We start from the raw sequence: 19,860 nt of genomic DNA, 5'->3' as shown, positions 1-19,860 counted from the left end.
TAACAAAAGGCATCTAAAAAGCCATGAAGAGAGAAAAGATGAACTGTGAAGGTAAGCTAATCAATGATATAAAAGAGGATATAAGAAGTTTTTTCAGATATATAAAGAGTAATAGAGAGACAAGAGTGGATATTGGACCACTGAAAAGTAACACTGGAGAGGCAGTAAAGGGGGACAAAGAAATGGTGGCAAACTTAATAACTATTTTATGTCAGTATTCACAGTGGAAGACACCAGCAGAATGCCAGAAATGAGAGAGTGTCAGGGGGCAGAAATGAGTGTAGTTGCTATTACTAGGGAGAAGGTGCTTGGGAAGCTGAAAGTTCTGAAGGTAGATAGGTTACCTGGATTACATTGAACCACAGCCCAGGGTTCTGAAAGAGGTAGCTGAATAGATGGTGGAGGCATTAGTAATGATTTTTCAAGAACCACTAGACTCTGGCATGGTTTCAGAGGACTGGAAGATTGCAAAAAAATCACTCTACAAGAAGGGAGGGAGGCAGAAGAAAGGAAATTATACACCAGTTAGCCTGACTTCAGTGGTTGGAAAGATGTTGGAGTCCATTGTCAAGGATGAGGTTTTGGGGTACTTGGAGGCACATGATAAAAATAAGCCAAAGTCAGCATGGTTTCCTTAAGGGAAAATCTTATGTGTCAAATCTGTTGGAATTCTTTGAGGAAATAACAGACAGGATAGTCAAAGGAGAATTGATGGGTGTTGTTTACTTGGAATTTCAGAAGGCTTTTGACAAGATGCCACACATGAGGCTGCTTAACAAAATAAGAGCCTATGGTTTTACGGGAAAGATTCTAGCATGGATAGAAGATTGATTGACTGGCAGGAGGCAAAGTGTTGGAATAAAAGGGGCCTTTTCTGGTTAGCTGCCGGTGACTAGTGGTATGTCATAGGGGTCAACATTGGCCATGGTTGCTTCATCCTGCCTTTAGAATACTACCGTATCTTTGGGATGTATAGTTTCCTGCACTTTCTGAATTGCCCCCAGAAACAGCCAATGCTGTTCTGCCATCATCCCTTCTAGTGTCCCTTCCAATCAACTTTGGCTGATGTTCTTTTCCGTTACATGTCAATGATTTAGATGAAGGAATTGTTGGTTTTGTGGCCAAGTTTGCGGATGATATGAAAATGGAGGGGGGGGGCAGTTAATGCTGAGGAAGTAGGGTATCTGCAGAAAGACTTGGACAGATAGGGAGAATGGTCAAAGAAATGACAGATGGAATATAGTGTAGGGAAGGAAGTGCATGGTCATGCACTCTAGTAGATGGAATAAAAACGTAGACTATTTTCTAAACAGGAGAAAATTCAAAGGGACTTGTGAGTGCTTGTGCAAGATTCCCTAAAGGTTAACTTGCAGGTTGAGTCAGTGGCAAAGAAGGCAAATGCAATGTTAGCATATATTTCGAAGGAACTGGAATACAAAAGCAAGGATGTAATGTGGAGGCTTTAAGAGGCATTGGTCAGACCACACTTGGAGTATTTTAAGTAGTTTTGGGCCCCTTATCAAGAAAAGATGTGCTGGCATTGGAGAGGGTCCTGAGGAGCTTCACGAGAATGATCCCAGGAATGAAAGGGTTAACGTGATGAGTGTTTGATGGCTCTATGCCTGTACTCACTGGAGTTTAGAAGATTGTGGGTGGGGGGGGGTCTCATTGAAACATATCAAATATTAGAAGGCTTAGATGGAGTAGATGTGGAGAGGATGTTTCCTATAGTAGATGGGTCTAGGACTAGAGGGCACAGCCTCAATAGAAAGACATCCATTTAGAACAGACATGAGAAAAACAGATTCTCTAGCTGGAGGGTGGTGAATCTGTGAAATTAATTGCCACAGATGTCTGTGCGGGACTAGTCATTGGGTTTATTTAAGGTGGAGGTTGATAGGTTTTTGATAAATCAAGGCATCAAGGTTATGGGGAGAAGGCAGGAGAATGGGGTTGAGAGGGATAATAAGGCAGCCATGATGGAAGACTCAATGGGCCAAGTGGATTTAATTCTGCCACTATGTCTTAAGGACTTATAAAAGATTCTATCTATGCATTCATTGTTTAAGTGATGCTTTGAGATTTCGCTGAATGCTTAGTTAATTAATTATTTCTCTGCATCCCAAGCTGGCTCAAGATTATGAAATTCCTCTGCATGTGGATGCCTGCCTTGGGGGTTTTCTCATTGTCTTCATGGAGAAGGCCGGTTATTCTCTGCCACCCTTCGATTTCCGCGTTAAGGGAGTGACGAGCATCTCTGCTGACACGCACAAGGTAGGCAAGAGGTTGGGAATGGGGTGGTTTATAAATTGGTTGGAAGAGGACAGAAGATTGGCCGGAGGATGCCAGGAGGCAGTTGTATGTTATTCACTGGGTGTCCATGTGGTTATGGCCCATCTTTAATTGTTCTTGAGAAGACAGTGGCGACTGTCTCTTGAAATTGCTAGTGTTCTTCTGGTGAAGATGCTTCCACAGTGTTACTGGGGCGGGGAGAGGAACTTTCAAGTGGTTGCGTCCAACTTTCCTGTGGTTGTGAGATGTTTGAAGGTCCTAAAACATTTTGTGTGTGCATGTCTCTCTGTCTGTCTTTCTTTAGGCTTCGGTACCTCCTCCCTGATTGCAACAATGAGAGATCATGTCCTGGGTGGTGGGAGTCCTTAATGACAGATGCCACCTACTTGAGGCATCACCTTTTGGAGATGTCCTTGGTGCCGGGGAGGTTCGTGTCCTTAATAGAGCTGGCTGAGTTTTCTGATCCTGTGCAGTGGCCCCTCCATGCCAGACACTGATGCAACCAGTTAGAATGCTCTCCATGGTACATTGGTACATGCTTGTTCTTTTGACTAAGTGACAAGTCTAAAAAGGAATGGTGGCTGAATGTTGGGACTGTGAGAGGGTTTCTGAAAACAAAAGTTTTGATCTACCTGTTCAGTTTGCAGCTTGAATTGCGAGACTGCGGTCCGCCACAGTACCTCGAAGCAATCCTTTGCAGAAGTGATTATTGTAACTCAGAGGCAGATCAGCAATCTGAGGTTGTTAAGATCAGCCCCCTACCATGGTTGCTAGGCAACTGAAATTCAGTCAACTGAGTCTGGAATGAGCAACAGTATGCATTAAACTACTGGCTTGTTGTTAGAAACTCATCCTGAATATTCAGCATTGGAAATTGGCCAACTTCTCCCCATCTAACTCCAGACTCCCACTAACTTGACTGGTTCTAAAGTGATCTTTAAAGTCGCTCAGCAAACTGGTCAATCTCAAGAATAATATTCACTGGGCCTTTGCGACTACCTTTCTTGAATGGGTACATCAGAGGTAGGAAGAGTATAGTCCTGCACAATCTACATATTAACTGATCAGATTTATGTTAAAGTTCTGCCTGAGAATTCCTCACCTGAGTTTTTAAAAAAATGTTTTCTTCCCCCAACCACTCTGATTTTCCCGCTTCCCCTCTCCAGTACGGATATGCGCCCAAAGGTTCATCGGTTATACTGTACAGCAACAAGAAATATCGCCACTACCAGTTCTTTGTCGCCCCAGACTGGCAGGGAGGCATCTATGCATCACCCACAATCGCCGGGTCGAGACCAGGAGGGATCATTGCCGCTTGCTGGGCAACCATGATGTTTATGGGTGAAAATGGTTACATTCAGGCTACAAAGAAGATCATCGGCACGGCACGGCACATTGAAGCTCAGTACGTATGTCTCAAGTTCTCCTGACTGTTTGGATTATTCCAGGAATAAGTCTTAATTGTATTCTTCTTTCATAGAGGGTCATTCCAATATTGTGCGTTTTGAGATTACTGATGTGGAATCTATAGATTGGATTTCGTCCAGACCGCGGGTGTTGACTGTATGGAGTTTGCACATGCTCTAGTTTCCTCCCACATCTCAAAAATATGCAGGCTGCAAGGTTGATTGGCCCCAGTGCAAGGGTGAGTGGTAGAATTTGGAGCAGGGGATGAAAATATAGGAGAAAAAAAAAGGGATTAACATAAGATTAGTGTAAATGGGAAGTTTCTGACATGTTGGGCCAGTGCCTGATTCTGTGATGTATCCTTATAGGACTGTGATTCTATTGCCTCTGATATGTAGGGCCGGAGGTGCTTGAAAGATTGAAGCCAATGTGACCATCTCAAGAAGGCCACAGAATTCCTGGCAATGAATTAGATTAATAAACATAGATAGTCCACATATTAAAACTGAGCTAAATAGAGGGCCGATCTTTGAAGTTTTTGGGATAATCAAAGAGAATTCTCTTGGGAATTTGCTACGGTTTGAAGATGAAAATACTAGGGTGATGAAGGACTTTTTATGCTGGCAGGTCTGAAGAGGGCTATACTCTTGAAACCAAAATAAATGCTTAAGTTAGGAAACATCTCTTTATAAAGGACAGAAAAATGTGAATGCTATGTTGTGGAATATTGTGAGTCTGTATTCCTGTATTTTATGGCTGACAGTTGAGGAAGTTAGTGTTGCAATGTAGGACATTGGTTTTTCTATTTGCATTTTTCTATCTGTTATACAGAGATGTTTCCTAACTATGCATTTATTTTAATTTCAAGTTTCTAATTTCTTTGCTCCACCAGTAGAAAATGTTTTAAATCACGCTAGTAAAATGCCTAGGAAGAGGATTCTCTCAGAATCCCCTAAGAAGAAGATTCTCCTTAATTGTCCTGAAAATTAGATGATGTATTTAGATAGAACACCACAGTACAGGCCCTTCAGCCCATGATGTGCTAACTTATAACCTTCTCTTAGATCAATCTAATCCTCCTCTACTGCACAGCCCTCCGTTTTTGCTTCCATTCTTATGCCCAGCTAAGTTTCTTATATGTCCCTAATGTACGTGCCTCTGCCACCACCTGATAGGGCGTCCCACACACTCCACTCTTGGTATTTCAAAAAAAAAATCTTAACTCTGACATCCCTTCCCCATATTTTAGTCAACTTAAAATTATCTGCCCTGGGTAAAAAGTCTCTGGCTATCCATTCTCTCTATGCCTTTTGTCATCTTGTACACTTCTTACATCCTTCTCCTCTTCAAAGAGAAAAGACCTAGCTCGCTCAAGATATCCTCATTTGACATGCTCCTTAATTCTGGCAGCATCCTGGTAAATCTCTTCTGTGCTTTCTCTAGGGCTTCCAAATGTGATACCAGTTGAAAGACGTCTTTGGCATTTCAAATGGCATCACTGTTTAACACTTAATTGGATGGGCAACACTTCCAACAGTATGGCATTGAACTGCAGAGAAATGTGAACCTAGGGTGGGACCTGAACCTACAAACTTCTGACTCGGAAGTGGGAATGCCACCAGCTCAGCCATATTTGATTCAGGGGCAGAATAAAAGTTTGTAAACGCTGATTTTATTTTTCTCAAGTATTTTGTGAAGAGATTGCTTGAATTTTTTGAAAGATTCTGTTCCAGCCATGAAAATGCCGCCACAGGTATCCACTCCAACAGTGAATCAGTAGGCAGAGATGAGTGAACAAATTAAGTAATTCTAGGTTTTCAAGCTCTATTGGTTTGCAGTGAATTCTTAACAAGTTCTGGTCAGATGTGGGAGATGTTGAGAACTGGAAGAATGGAAGAGTTCTTGTCCAGACCTGCCTGCAGAGTTCTCAGAGTTGTGGTTCTGCTGGGACATGTTGCAATACATCTGCATGCGGTTGGGGAGAAGTGAACATCAAATTGTTCATATTGGTGACTAAGCAGCAGAATTGTCAAAAAAAACCCTTGATTAGGCAAATTTTCTTATTATTCAGCCTTGCTCCTTCTCTCGGGTACACCATCAAGACTGGGCAGCTTCATTGTTACTGCCTCAGTTTAACCTGCCAAACTTAATTCTTCCGGTTTCTCCCCAGCTCCATTTTCTTCTTATTTGTTCCATGCCTCCAGTGATAACTTGTGACAATTACCGATTCCTTGGACTTGATTAGACCTCATGTTCATCATGGATGTACAACTCTTTCTACGCCTTCATCCTACCAGATTTGTCTTGAATAAGTTCCCGTCACCAATATACCCATTTGTCTGGCTGAGCTCATTCTTAGATTCATCATAACTCCACTTTCAGTCTCCAGATCCAAGCTTTAGTCATGGGAACTGCCATGGGCCTTAACTGCACCTGTCTCTTTGTGTCTGAAATATCCTCATTTCAGTCCTCCTCAGGGCCCCATCCTGAACTCTATTATTTTCTGATATATTGTCAATTGCAGTAATGCTGCTTTCTACACACATGTTGAACTTGAAAATTTCACCACCTGCTGCCAGTTTCCAGCCTTTTATCACAGGCACATCTTCTTACCTTTTCCCTTTCATAAGCAGGAACACAGTGCTACCAGTGTTGCATTCATGTGACAGAGATGCGAATGGGAATTGTTAGGAGAAAGATGAATGACAGGTGTAACGTGATGGGGTGTGGGGAATGTGGGATGAGGTGGATGGAACGAAGAAGGGGAAGGTGATGAAGAGGTGTCTTTGTGTTGCCCTCAAGGTGGCAGGTAGTTTTGTCTCCCTCCCTCCCAGCAGCTAACTCCCATCTTCACACTCCCCTTCTGCCATCTAGTTCCATCTGCCTTCACTCTTTCTCCACTTTTTCTACCTCCATCTATCATTCACCTGTCAGACTTACAACTCCAATCCCTGCTCACCCCCTCTAGCTGGCATTACCTGCCTGTTTCAGTCCTCCTGTGTCCACAAATTGGCTCAGAATCCTTTCTCACCACTCCTCTTGATACTGTTTGCTCTTGTTCCACAGATGGTGTCTGACCTGTAAACTGTTCTCAGCACTTGTTTTTCTTATTGCTCATCCCTGTTGAACGAACTACAGTTTAACAGACAAACTCATTAGAATGGCCACCCGTATCTTAAAAGTATTGTAGCCTTCACTATTTGCTGACTATTGAATTACTACTTGGCATATCTACAGTGTATTGTCTTTGGATGGATGCCAGACAGAATCATTAGGATGATAATCGTGGCTTGTTTTGGCCCAGTAGTAGTGCATTCTACTCTGAACTAGACGTGCAATAAAGATCCAGACAGTCAGGCATATGCCGAGCAAATGTTAAGATACATTTGTGCCACACAAGGAGAGGGCCGGGGTCATCTTTGACACGAGAGTCCAACCACCTACTGTTGAAATTCATTGACACATTTGGCTGTGGAGGCCAAGTCATTGGGTACATTTAAAGCAGTGGCAGGTAGGTGCTTAGTTGGTAAGGGCATCAAAGGTTCTGGGGAGAAGGCAGGAGGATAGGGTTCAAAGGGAAAATAAATCAACATGATTGAATGGTGGTTCACACTTGATGGACCAAATTCTGCACCTATTATCTGATGGTCTTATAGAAAAACAAAAATAATGCAGGATACAGTGTTCTCATTAAAGAGAAGCCAGTAAGGTGTGCAGCCATGATGGGATAGATTGTGAGGTCAAGAGTCCATCTTGGCATACAAGATTGCTCTCTAGAAGACTCCTTTGTCCCTCCCTATTTATCTTCCTCCCTGCAACTGGGACAAGGATTACACATTCCCCTACACCTCCTCCCTCATAGTTAGGGCCCCAAACAGTCCTTTCAGATGAGGCGACACCACTAAAGGCAGGATTTCCCGGTGGCCATCTATTTCAATTGGACTTCTCATTCCAATATGTCAGTCCACGGCCTCCTGTATTGTCATGATGAGGTCACTCTCAGTTTGGAAGAGCAACAGCTCGTATTCCATCTGGATAGCCTCCAACCTGATGGTGTGAACATTGATTTCTCTAAATTCTGGTAATTTCTGCCCCCTTCCACCTACTCTCTTTTTCAATTCCCCATTTTGGTCACCTTCTCACCCCTTCTCATATCCCCATCACCTTCCTTTGGTGGCCCCTCCTCCTCCTCCCCCCCTTTCTCCCATGGTCCACTGTCCTCTCCTATGAGATTCCTACTTCTTCAGCCCCTATCTTTTCCACCTATTACCTCCCAGCTCCTCACTTCATCCCTCCTCCTCCTCCACCCACCCATCTACCCCCTCACCTGGTTTCACCTATCACCTTCTGCTCCTCCACATTATTCTGGCTTTTCCTTCCTTTCCAGCCCTGATGTAGGGCCTCAACCCAAACTGTTGACTTTATTCCCCTTTATTGATGCTGCCTGTCCTGCATTTTGAGTGTGTGTTGCCTTGATTATGTTGATTTTTGTTTTAACCAAGGCAATGAAAAATGTACACCGAGTCCATGATGGGGAAGCTGGTTGGTGATTTGAGATATTTGATCAAGTTGCTTTGTGAATGTGTATTTTGGTGCTTTTGTGATTTTAGGAGTGCTGAGATTAGCTGTCAGGCATGTGAGAGACTGGTGCCAAACGTGGTTTCACACTGTGGGTTTCTTTTGTGTCATTGAGGTTTGCTGATGTTTTAATTCCTTGTCAGAAAAGCAGCGCCCAAACAATGTCCAGAACTGAGACTGAATTCTTGCATTAGTGCATTAAATTTCTATTACTTCTCTCTGCTTCTGCATTTTTAATGAGGAAGTGAGGAAGAATGATGTCTGACTAATATGCAAGCAAATCGAAGACCATTTGGCACTAGAATGCAAAAAAGGGCTTGTGTGAAAGAGGGCTTGGGAGGAGTTGTTCCATCACTTATGACAGTCAGAACTCTTTTTGTCTGTGTATTAACTTGTGTAAGTTTGACAGTGAACTGATTGGAACCCCTGCCTCTAATCGGGAGCACATACAGGTTTGTCAGAACTTGAGCAGAGTAGGTGAATTCTCACACGTACTGTACGTGGTGAGAACATGATTGGTTTTGGGTGTTATTGAAAACCAGGGAGGATGTTGCAAAGGATCAACTCGTTGATTTGCTTACGAGTTTCTTGGTAGCAGGTGTTGATCAAATAGCTGTTGTTTTTGAGAACTCCCTTGCAGGTCATTTGCATTTTCATTCCTCTTCATTCAGTAGTTCAGATCCTACTTCCCCTTAGGAAGAGGCTTGGCTGGGCCAATAAAAGGGAGACTAGGATCTCTCTGCTGTTCATGACCTTGCATTTAATACCAAACATTTTTATACCCAGTGAAGTATTCTTTGAATTGCGTTCACTGTTTTAATAAGATCATGAGACACAGGAGCAGAATTAGGCCCGTAGGAAGTGAGTTGTCCAGTTTGATTTGGCAAGCTCCCATAGACAATAAGGTGGTTCATGTGATTCACCCTGTGATCCAGTTCTGTCAGAGTAGTGGCTAAAATATGTAGGGAAAACAAGAGCTATTTAAATTTATATAAAAAAAATTACATCCATCCCAGTGGCTGAATAGTGATTCTTATCTGAAAGGCAGAGCTACTTACAAATGGCACTCTGTCCTGCTCCGCATTGTTAGTCCATTGTTACGCTGAGTAGCTGGAGTGAAGTTTGAACCTACAGATTTCTTTCTGATTCTGAGGTAACAGTGCTACCTCTGAGTTAAAATCAACCAAGGGCATTGTTTGGGAAAATTGCAGTCCACCTACCTGCTCTGAAAGTGGCAGTGTACACTCAGTGGCCACTTCTTTAGATGCGGGAGTAGACCCTGGTGTGGTCTTCTGCTGCTGCAGCCCACCCACTTCAAGGTTCAATCTGTTGTGTGTTCAGTGTTGCTCTTCTGCACACCACTGTTGTCTTTGGGTAATGTCAGCTCAAACCAGTCTGGCCATTCTCCTCTGACCTCTCTCATTAATAAGGCTCTTTCACCCATAGAACTGCTGCTCACTTTCTGTTTTGTTTTTCACACCATTCTCTGTAAACTCTAGAGGCAGTTTCTGAGAAACTCAAATCACCCCATCTGGCACCAACAATCATTCCACAGTCAGAGTCCATTAGATCACATTACTTTCCCATTCTGATGTTTGATCTGAAGTTCTTGACAATGTGCATGAGTTGCTGCCATGTGATTGGCTGATTAGATATTTGCATTAACGAGCAGGTGTACTAATAACTGAGCACTGAATGAAAAGCTGTAGATAACCCTTTCCTCCCAGTCACTTCTAGTATCAGGAATGCTTGAGCTTGTGGCATGGTTAATCTACAATTTCTCTGTTCCAAAGTTCTGTATTTCTTCTAAATCGACATCTTTGAGTTAAGTGGCTAGAAGGGAACTGCACAGAGTGCATGTAGTCTAATCATGGGGCTCAAGTGAGATGGATTGGTAAAGACGACAGTCTAAAGGCCTGTAAATCCAGAGTAGAAGGGGTTTCCTTGTGCTCTGTGAGATGATGCAGAAAGGGAGAGAGGCCTAATGCATTCTCAGCTGGATCAGTTTACTGTAAATCAAGTTGCTTATCCTGGAACTGGCAGTGATGGTATACAGACCTTCCCCTTTTACTTTAGTTAACCGGCTGTGGCTTTGGCAATGCTAATAAAGGGAATGAGATAATAGCTTGAAATGTGGCATTTTAACTCGAACTGTTGACATTAAATGCTGTAAGTAATTGTATAAAAAAAAACAAATTGCAGAGTCTTTTTCATTCAAGGGACGTGTGCTTCACAAGCTGAGAGAACATTTAATTGTCCTTGAGATGTTAGTGGCTTGGAATGTGACTTTCCATGCTTTTGTTGCCCTTGACCTTCCAGCTGGTGGAGGTTGTGGGTTTGGAAGGTGCTGCAGTGTATCATATCGATGGTACACTCTGCTGCTACTGTGTGTCAGTGGTAAAGTGATTGGTTGTGGATCAGGTGCCTGTCAAGCAGGCTGGTTATGTCTTATGTGGTGTCGAGCTTCTTGAGTGTTGAAGCTCCACTTATCCAGAGTACCCCATCGTGCTCCTGACTTGAGGCTTATAAATGGTGTACACGCTTTGAGGAGTTGGGATTACGAACCTCCAAATTCTTCTTACCGCCATGTAGGACATGGGAGTAGAATTAATCCATATGGCCCATTAAGTTTGCTCTGCCATTCAATCATGACCGATTTGTTTTCCTTCTCAGCTTCATTCTCCTACCTTCACCCTGTAACCATTGACACCCTTATGAATCAACAACCCAACAACTTCTGCTTTAAATATACCCAATGACTTGGCCTCCACAGCCGCCTGTGGCAATGAATTCCATGGATTCATCACCATCTGGCTAAAGAAGTTCATCTTCATCTCTGTTCTAAAGTGATGTCCTTCTTGTCAGAGGCTGTGCCCTCTAGTCCTAGACTATCAGAAATATCCTTTCCACATTCACTCTGAAAAGACCATTTAGTCATCAAAGGTAGATATTTGTAACTCTGAAAGCAAATTGTCCTCGTCTAAATCCAAAAATGGTTGCCCTCTTATTCATCTGACTCTGCTTTAGCTCTGTACTTTCCAGCTGCAGGAAATGGCTTCTTGGCATCTCCCTGGCAATCTCTTCATGCCTATATTTCAATTCATTCTTCTAAATTCTCTGTGCAGGTTACTACTTGATTTGCCCCCTGCAAGATAATTTCCTTATTCCAGTAACCAGACGTGTGAGTCTGTACTGCTTCCAAGTAAGGCAGATCTATCCCTGCTTGGGTGTGCAGTTGGCGAGATGGGATATTTCCAGAACCCTGCAGCAGGAGTTGCTTCCTTTCCGCACTCCAGCTTACTTGTGTAAAAGGGCCAACAATGCCTTTTGGATTGCTTGTTGCATCTGTAAATGAACCTTGTACACTTTTCAGAAACTCCGTTCTCCCTGTACACTGGCGTTCTCTAGCTTCTAGCCAGCCTTTTCTAGGGCAGAGTTGTTCTGCTGTGAGGGAAGTACAGTCCTCATTGCAGCAGGCGTTTGGAGTTGAATTACTTCTTATTTCAGCACTGATCATGTCACCTTAGGGATTACACCTTTGAAGGATGATGTTCCCCTCCTCCCTTCAATACATCGGTACCAGATCTATACTAAACCAAATTTAAAAAATTGCCACTCCTTCCTTTTCCCCACCACATTTCCTTTAATATCAGTTTAATTGCTTTTTTTTAAATGTGTCAGTACATTTAGCAGCTTGTTGTGGATGTGAAATCCATAGGGCAACTATGGCTCAGTCAGCAGCATTTATGCCTTAAGAGCGCCCGAGTTATTTATCTTGGGATCAGTATTTCTTCAAAGATTGGGTACAACTGTGCGCAGCACTTAGTGCTGCTGTTGTACGTCTCCACCCGTGGGTTCGATCCTGACTGTGGGTGCTCTCTGTATGGAGTTTGTATGTTCTCTCCGTGACTGTGTGTGTGTTTTCCCTGGGCACTTTGGGTTCCGTCCACATCCTGAAGACATGCTGGTTGGTCTAACTGGCTGCTGCAAATTTTCCCCGGTGTAAGTGGCTGGCAGAAGAATCATGAACACAAGAGATTCTGCAGATGCTGGAAATCCAGAATGCAGGAGGAACCCAGTGGGACAGGCAGCACTTATGAAGGGGAATAAATAGTCGATGTTTCAGGCTGAGGCCCTCTATCAGGATTGGAAAGGAAAGGGGCAGGAGCCAGAATAAGAAGGTGGGAGGAGTGCAAGATGGCAGGTGCCAAGTGAGAGCACATGTTCGAAGAGTTGGACAGCAGCAGAAATCACAGAGGGGAAGAACTCCCATCAAAGTTCTGGTAGGCATGCTTTAAAGATTCCTGGTAGGCATGCTTTAAAAGTGACTTCATAGTGGAACAACAAATCATAAACATGAGAGGGTCGAGATCCAGAGCAACACACACAAAATTCCGGGAGAACTTAGTAGGTCCGACAGCATCAATGAAGGGGAATAAAGAGTCAACCTTTCGGGCTGGAAAATCGGTAGCTGTTGTGCCAGGTGGAAGAGAAGGGGAGTGTACTGAGAGGAATGCATGGAGTCAGCAGAGATTTGATAAGTTAACTGGCCTTCTTTGTTCAGAAAAAATAGGACAATCCTTTACTTTGGAATATTCTAGTTAGGCTATTGACATTCACCCAAGGAGGAGATCGGACTCTGACTCCATATTGGGCCCTGTTTTATGTGGAATCTGTAGATTTTTGGCACTGAAAAGTCTCCAGATAAAACCTGTGGCTTTGCTGATAATCTCCAATTTGTCAGCTTGCTGGTGGCTGTAACTAACACACACACACACACACAAAATCTCTCTCTCTCTCTCCCCCTCCCCCTCCCTCTCCTGGAGGAGCTAACTATGAAGGGGAATAGACAGTCGACATTTTGGGCTGAGGTCCTTCATCAGACAAGGGCCTCAGCCTGAAATGTCGACTGTTTATTCCCCTCCATGGATGCTGTCTGACTTGCTGAGTTCCTTTTTTGTGTATTTTTCAATTTTCAGCATCTGTAGAATCTCTAGTGTTTATAGTGGTGGCTTTGCCCGTTCTCTGGCTCCATCTAGTGTTGGATTCCAGTCATTGATGCAAACTGAGAAGTTTTGTTAAACCAACAGACTTGGCCTTCGAATATAGAAATCTCAAATGCTATGGACCCAAGACAGATTTTACAGTAGTGTGAAGAACAATGCAGAGGGAGCTCTCAAACTTAGCAAGCTTTTGGAGAGGACTGTGTATATTTTTGGTCACCTTGTTCCCCTTAACTTCATCTTGGTTCAGTGACCTGCCTTGTGATGTTATAGAGATATAGCATGGAAACAAGCCCTTCAGCCCAGAGAGTTGCTGCTGACTGTCGACAACCTATTTGCATGAATCGATTTCCCCCCCCCCGCCCAGTTTTCTGCAAATTCAACTCCTCCCAGATTCCACCACTCATCTATATACTGGGCGCAGTTTACATGGACCAATTAACTTATTGTCGAGTGTGTATTTGGGATGCATTCGGGGATGGGTGGGGAAGCCCATGTAGTCAGAGCAACAAATTGCAAACTCCATTTGGACAGCACTAGAGATCAGGTTTATACCTGGTCTCTGGCACTGTGACACAGTGGTTCAAGGGATTAAGTGTTGTGCTCTTATTTTTCTATCGCCCGCTCTGTGCTAAATTATTTTTTTCTTTTTGAAGGTTAAAGAAAATAAAGGAAATCTTCATCTTTGGGAAGCCTGAAGTATCTGTTGTGGCTATTGGCTCGGATATTTTTGATATATTCCGATTATCGAACGCAATGACGTCCAAAGGGTGGAATCTCAACACCTTGCAGTTCCCTTCCAGGTGCGTGACTCTGCCTGTGTGCGCTCGGCCTTGCTCGTGTGATTCTCGCTGTAGTTTCTCCATTACTGAGACTCTGCTGGAGGGTGTGTCAGTAGATTGCCAAAGAGTGCCGCTGCCTAAAGCCGCCCAGTACATTTTGTATAAATTGTTCGTCATTACTTGTTACATTTAATTGGAATGAAATTCGGAGCTATGTGGATCAAATGTTTTCACAATTGTGGACGGACAGTGGGTACTCAGCCTATAATTTGCATTTATCGTTTGCTGTGCATTCCTTCAATGAGGTCACCAATCCTTCGATAAGGTTTAAATAACTTGGAAACTGGAATTGGCCTTTCAGCTCCTTGAACCAGCTGTATTAATCGAAGAGTTCGTGGCATAAAATCATATACATTTTAAAACTTATTCAAGTTTGGCGTGTGCATTGAAACTTACAGTGACGTGCCATTTGTGTTAACAACCAACGCACCCAAGGTGTGCTGGGAGCAGGCAGCAAGTGTCGCCACACATTCCAGTGCCAACATAGCATGCCTGCAATACTTGGCAAAACAACACAGAACACAAGAAGTAACAAAATAACAGCAGCAAAACAAGCCCTCATTTACACGCTCACAATCGCACACCTCTAACCCCAGGACAGTCCATATTCTTCAGCCTCCCAATTACCTCTTAATGTATTTGGTGAATGAAAATCTATTGATATTGGCTTTAAGTGGAACAGCACATTATTAATTCTTCTTGCAGAAGAGAGTTCCAAATTTCCACCATCCTTTGACTGTTGCCTAAAACTGGAATAATGTTGGACATTTAAAAAATTTGAAATTGGACAAGCTTCGATTTTTCAGAAACCCAGGCTGACAATACAGTACCTAGTGCAATGTCAGAGTTGATTGTATTGTGTTTGAATTGATAAAGCAATATACCATGAGCTATCAATGGGAAGTCAAAGATCCTATGATACAGTTTTTAATATCAGTACGGCAGTTCCTCCTGGTTAATGTTTAATCCTTGACCAGAAATGATAAAAATAGGTCATTATTGTTTTGATGTTTATGGAATCTTGATTAAAGATTAAATTTGTTTGACACATCTACATCAAAACGTAGTGAAACGTGCCGTTTGCATCAAATCAAATTGGTGAGTGTTATGCTGAGGCACCCCGCAAGTGTCGCCATGTTTTTGGCATCAACGTGGCGTGTCTACAACTCACCAGCCCTAATTGTATATCTTTGAAAGTGAGAGAGGAAACTGGAGCTCCCGTTCACAGGGAGAATACAGGTTTCCCCCTCCATCTGAAGGTAGAGTATTCCTGTGGAACGGTTCGTAAGCCAAAATGTCATAAAGCAAAGAATCAATTACCATTTATTTATATGGGAAAATTTTGTGAGCATTCGCAGACCCCAAAATAACCTATCAAGTCATGCCAAATAACACATAAAATCTAAAATAACAGTAACATATAGTAAAAGCAGGAATGATATGATAAATACATAGCCTATATAAAGTAGAAATACTTTTCCACATTACTGAACTGTTCTCCGTAGCGAAAATCTCACGCAAGCGCTGTTGGCAAAAACGCGGCGCAAGTGCTCTCCAGTAACCTTTAAGCTATGAAGCTGCCAAATCATACCAAATAACATGTAAAAATACACAGCCTATATAAAGTAGAAAGAATGTATGTACAGTGTAGTATCACTTACCGAAATCGGGAAGACAGCGCCAAGCACACAGATGATGGTATGTTAGGCTGAGTCATTGCAGTTTGGGTGGTGCAGTGGCTACCGCCCTCCAGGCCGCTGAGAGATACATTGCTGTGAAGCACGCAGGGGTGCAGCAGTAGCCAGGAGGCACACAGCACATCTTTAAGAAAAAAGCCAAAATAAACAGGCTAATTAATTACGTGCTGCCCGACACATAATTGTCGGCCCAGATCAGTGCCGATTGCTGATTGCATCGCCTCTGATCTGGGCCGACAATTACGTGTGGGACGGCACCTAATTAATTAGCATGTTTATTTCGGCTTTTTTCTTAAAGATGTGCTGTGTGCCTCCCGGCTACTGCTGAATTCTCCGCGAATCGGTACAGTATCTGTCCGTGGCCTGGGTGTTGGGGTGGTGGGACACTGGGGTGTCATCTCGTCATCTGTTTCCATTACAGCAGGCAGCTCATCTTCTCCTGTGACTGCCCACCTCAATGTCGAAGGTCGAGGTTCGTCATCTGCTGTGGCTTGCTTGACTGCAGAGCCTCGCGCATTTTTCTATCATATAGTTCTTTGTAAGGACTCAAAGAATCTTGCAAATATCGCCTAAACCTACGTACCCTTTCAAAATTAAAGTCGTACTTTATCATTACTCATTCGGTTTCGATTGTTATCCTTTCCTCTTCCAATTGCATTAGCTCTTCATCTATCAGTTCTTGGTCATGGGATGCCAAAACCTCTTCAACATCGTCTTCGTCAGCTTCCACAAGCCAAACTCACTTCGTCTTTGCTTCGTTCACCACAATCGAAATGCTTAATTATGTCTAGTTTTACGCTAAGTTTAACACCCTTACGAGCTCTTTCAGGCTTTTCCGACACCATAGAACTCATCTTGCAAACGACTGCTCACAGGCTCGTGTTAAAGCAATGCTGGTGAGAATGCCGTTCCGAATCCGGGGAGAACGGCTGCTCGGGGCGCACGCTGCTTTTTTTCGCGCGCTGAATTTTTTTCGTAACAGTGAAAACACCTTCTGAAAGTGAAGACAGGGTACTAATGTAGGTCTTTCGTAACAGTGAGGTTTCATAAAGCGAACGTTCGAAAAGCGGGGGATGCCTGTATACAAACTGACAGGCAGTGGGGAGAATTGAACCCTGATTGCTGGTGCTTTAATAGTGTTAGGCTAATAATTATGCTACTATGCTGTACCATCACACTACTGTGCCCGTTACGCTGCCGTATCCTATGAAAATCAACCATATTCTGACAGTGATACAGAATTTTAACACATCTAAAAACTGTACAAGGTCCAACAGAGATGCAAGTTTTCCCAAATTCTCTAGTTTGAACAGTGCACCGTGTTGTTTATTAGGAGTATTTCTACAAACCATGTTTGCCTGGCATCCCTGGGAAGCCCCAGTGGAACACTGACTGAGCATCCTGGTTGTGTTAACGTTTGTTACCTGCTTCCTTCCAGCATTCACATATGTGTGACGCTTCTGCACACCAGGAGCGGTGTGGCCGATCAGTTTGTGGAGGATGTTCGTCAGAGTGTAGCTGAAATAATGAAAAACCCCTCTGAGAAGACGACCGGCCGGGTGAGTTGGAGCAGGGTATTGCGTGCAAGGATGTCCTGCTGTATTCTGCGTTTAATCAACAACTCCCTTTTACCTGCACCCTGAACAAAGTGGGCAAAACTTTGTAAAGTTTGGTTTGGTTGCAAAGTTTGATGGAAAGAAGCAAAAGGCAAAGGATGTTCGAGTTAATTATAGTCATATGGGCAGTCTAGAGTTGTACGATATTTTTGCCTGCTGGGCATTTTGTCTATTCCAAGAATGTAGACTTAAGGCTGATTTATACTTGTGCGTACCAGCTTGCGCCGCAGCCTACGCAAGTGGGCTACGCCGTTGCGAGCATTTATACTTGTGCGTTCAAGCAACACACATCAAAGTTGCTGGTGAACGCAGCAGGCCAGGCAGCATCTCTAGGAAGAGGTATAGTCGACGTTTCAGGCCGAGACCCTTCGTCAGGACTAACTGAAGGAAGAGTTGGTAAGAGATTTGAGAGGGGGAGGGGGAGATCCAAAATGATAGGAGAAGACAGGAGGGGGAGGGATGGAGCCAAGAGCTGGACAGGTGATAGGCAAAAGGGATATGAGAGGATCATGGGACAGGAGGCCCAGGGAGGAGGAAAAGGGGGAGGGGGGGAAAAACACAGAGGATGGGCAAGGGGTATAGTCAGAGGGACAGAGGGATAAAAAGGAGAGAGAGAAAGAATGTGTGTATATAAATAAATAACGGATGGGGTACGGGGGGGAGGTGGGGCATTAGCGGAAGTTAGAGAAGTCAATGTTCATGCCATCAGGTTGGAGGCTACCCAGACGGAATATAAGGTGTTGTTTCTCCAACCTGTGTGTGGCTTTATCTTTACAGTAGAGGAGGCCGTGGATAGACATGTCAGAATGGGAATGGGATGTGGAATTAAAATGTGTGGCCACTGGGAGATCCTGCTTTCTCTGGCGGACAGAGCGTAGGTGTTCAGCAAAACGATCTCCCATTCTGCGTCGGGTCTCGCCAATATATAGATGGCCACATTGGGAGCACTGGACGACTCACAGGTGAAGTGCCCTCTACCTTGCCGAGGCACAGCGACAACTCGCGGATACCTCCTCTTATTTACCCTTCGATCGTGACCCCACTAAGGAGCACCAGGCCATTGTTTCCCACACCATCACCGACTTTATCCGCTCGGGATCACCCATCCACTGCTACCACCCTTACAGTTCCCACATCTCGCACTTCCCGTTTCTACCTCCTACCCAAGATCCACAAACCTGCCTGTCCTGGCAGACCTATTGTCTCAGCTTGCTCCTGCCCCACCGAACTCGTTTCTGCATACCTCAACATAGTTTTATCCCCCCCTTGTTCAATCCCTTCCTACCTATGTTCGTGACACTTCTCATGCTCTTAAACTTTTCGATGATTTTAAGTTCCCTGGCCCCCACTGCTTTATTTTCACCATGGATGTCCAGTCCCTATATACTTCCATCCCCCATCAGGAAGGTCTCAAAGCTCTCCGCTTCTTTTTGGATTTCAGACCCAAAATCAGTTCCCCTCTATCGCCACTCTGCTCCGTCTAGCGGAATTAGTCCTTACTCTTAATAATTTCTCCTTTGGCTCCTCCCACTTCCTCCAAACTAAAGGTGTAGCTATGGGCACCCGCATGGGTCCGAGCTATGCCTGCTTTTTTGTTGGCTTTGTGGAACAATCTATGTTCCGAACCTATTCTGGTATCTGTCCCCCACTTTTCTTTCGCTACATCGACGACTGCATTGGCGCTGCTTCCTGCACGCATGCTGAGCTCGTTGACTTCACTAACTTTGCCTCCAACTTTCACCCTGCCCTCAAGTTTACCTGGTCCATTTTCGACACCTCCCTCCTCTTTCTGGATCTTTCTGTCTCTATCTCTGGAGACAGCTTATCTACTGATGTCTACTATAAGCCTCCTGACTCTCACAGCTATCTGGACTATTCCTCTTCTCACCCTGTCTCTTGCAAAAATGCCATCCCCTTCTTGCAATTCCTCCGACTCCGCCGCATCTGCTCTCAGGATGAGGCTTTTCATTCCAGGACGAGGGAGATGTCCTCCGTTTTTAAAGAAAGGGGCTTCCCTTCCTCCACCATCAACTCTGCTCTCAAACGCATCTCCCCCATTTCACGCACATCTGCTCTCACTCCATCCTCCCGCCACCCCACTAGGAATAGGGTTCCCCTGGTCCTCACCTACCACCCCACCAGCCTCCGTGTCCAACATATTATTCTCTGTAACTTCCGCCACCTCCAACGGGATCCCACGACTAAGCACATCTTTCCCTCCCCCCCCCCGCTTTCCACAGGGATCGCTCCCTACGTGACTCCCTTGTCTATTCGTCCCCCCCATCCCTCCCCACTGATCTCCCTCCTGGCACTTATCCTTGTAAGTGGAACAAGTGCTACACATGCCCTTACACTTCCTCCCTTACCACCTTTCAGGGCCCCAGACAGTCCTTCCAGGTGAGGCGACACTTCACTTGTGAGTCGG

At 44.2% G+C, this 19,860-nt stretch overlaps 1 protein-coding gene across 1 annotated transcript in view; it reads left to right on the top strand.

Annotated features, from left to right (window-relative positions):
- The window catches only part of sgpl1 (sphingosine-1-phosphate lyase 1), a 114,756-nt gene that overhangs the window by 89,167 nt on the left and 5,729 nt on the right, over nucleotides 1-19,860 (top strand). The window contains exons 10-13 of the mRNA XM_063070606.1: nucleotides 2,128-2,274; nucleotides 3,459-3,697; nucleotides 13,937-14,083; nucleotides 17,258-17,378. Coding sequence (XP_062926676.1) covers nucleotides 2,128-2,274; nucleotides 3,459-3,697; nucleotides 13,937-14,083; nucleotides 17,258-17,378 — 654 coding nt within the window. The remainder of the gene's footprint in view (nucleotides 1-2,127; nucleotides 2,275-3,458; nucleotides 3,698-13,936; nucleotides 14,084-17,257; nucleotides 17,379-19,860) is intronic.

Source organism: Mobula hypostoma, chromosome 18 (assembly GCF_963921235.1).
Source record: "Mobula hypostoma chromosome 18, sMobHyp1.1, whole genome shotgun sequence".
Taxonomy (NCBI): Eukaryota; Metazoa; Chordata; class Chondrichthyes; order Myliobatiformes; family Myliobatidae; genus Mobula; species Mobula hypostoma.
Note: the sequence above shows the minus strand (reverse complement) of the source record. Positions and strands in the feature narration are given on the sequence as shown.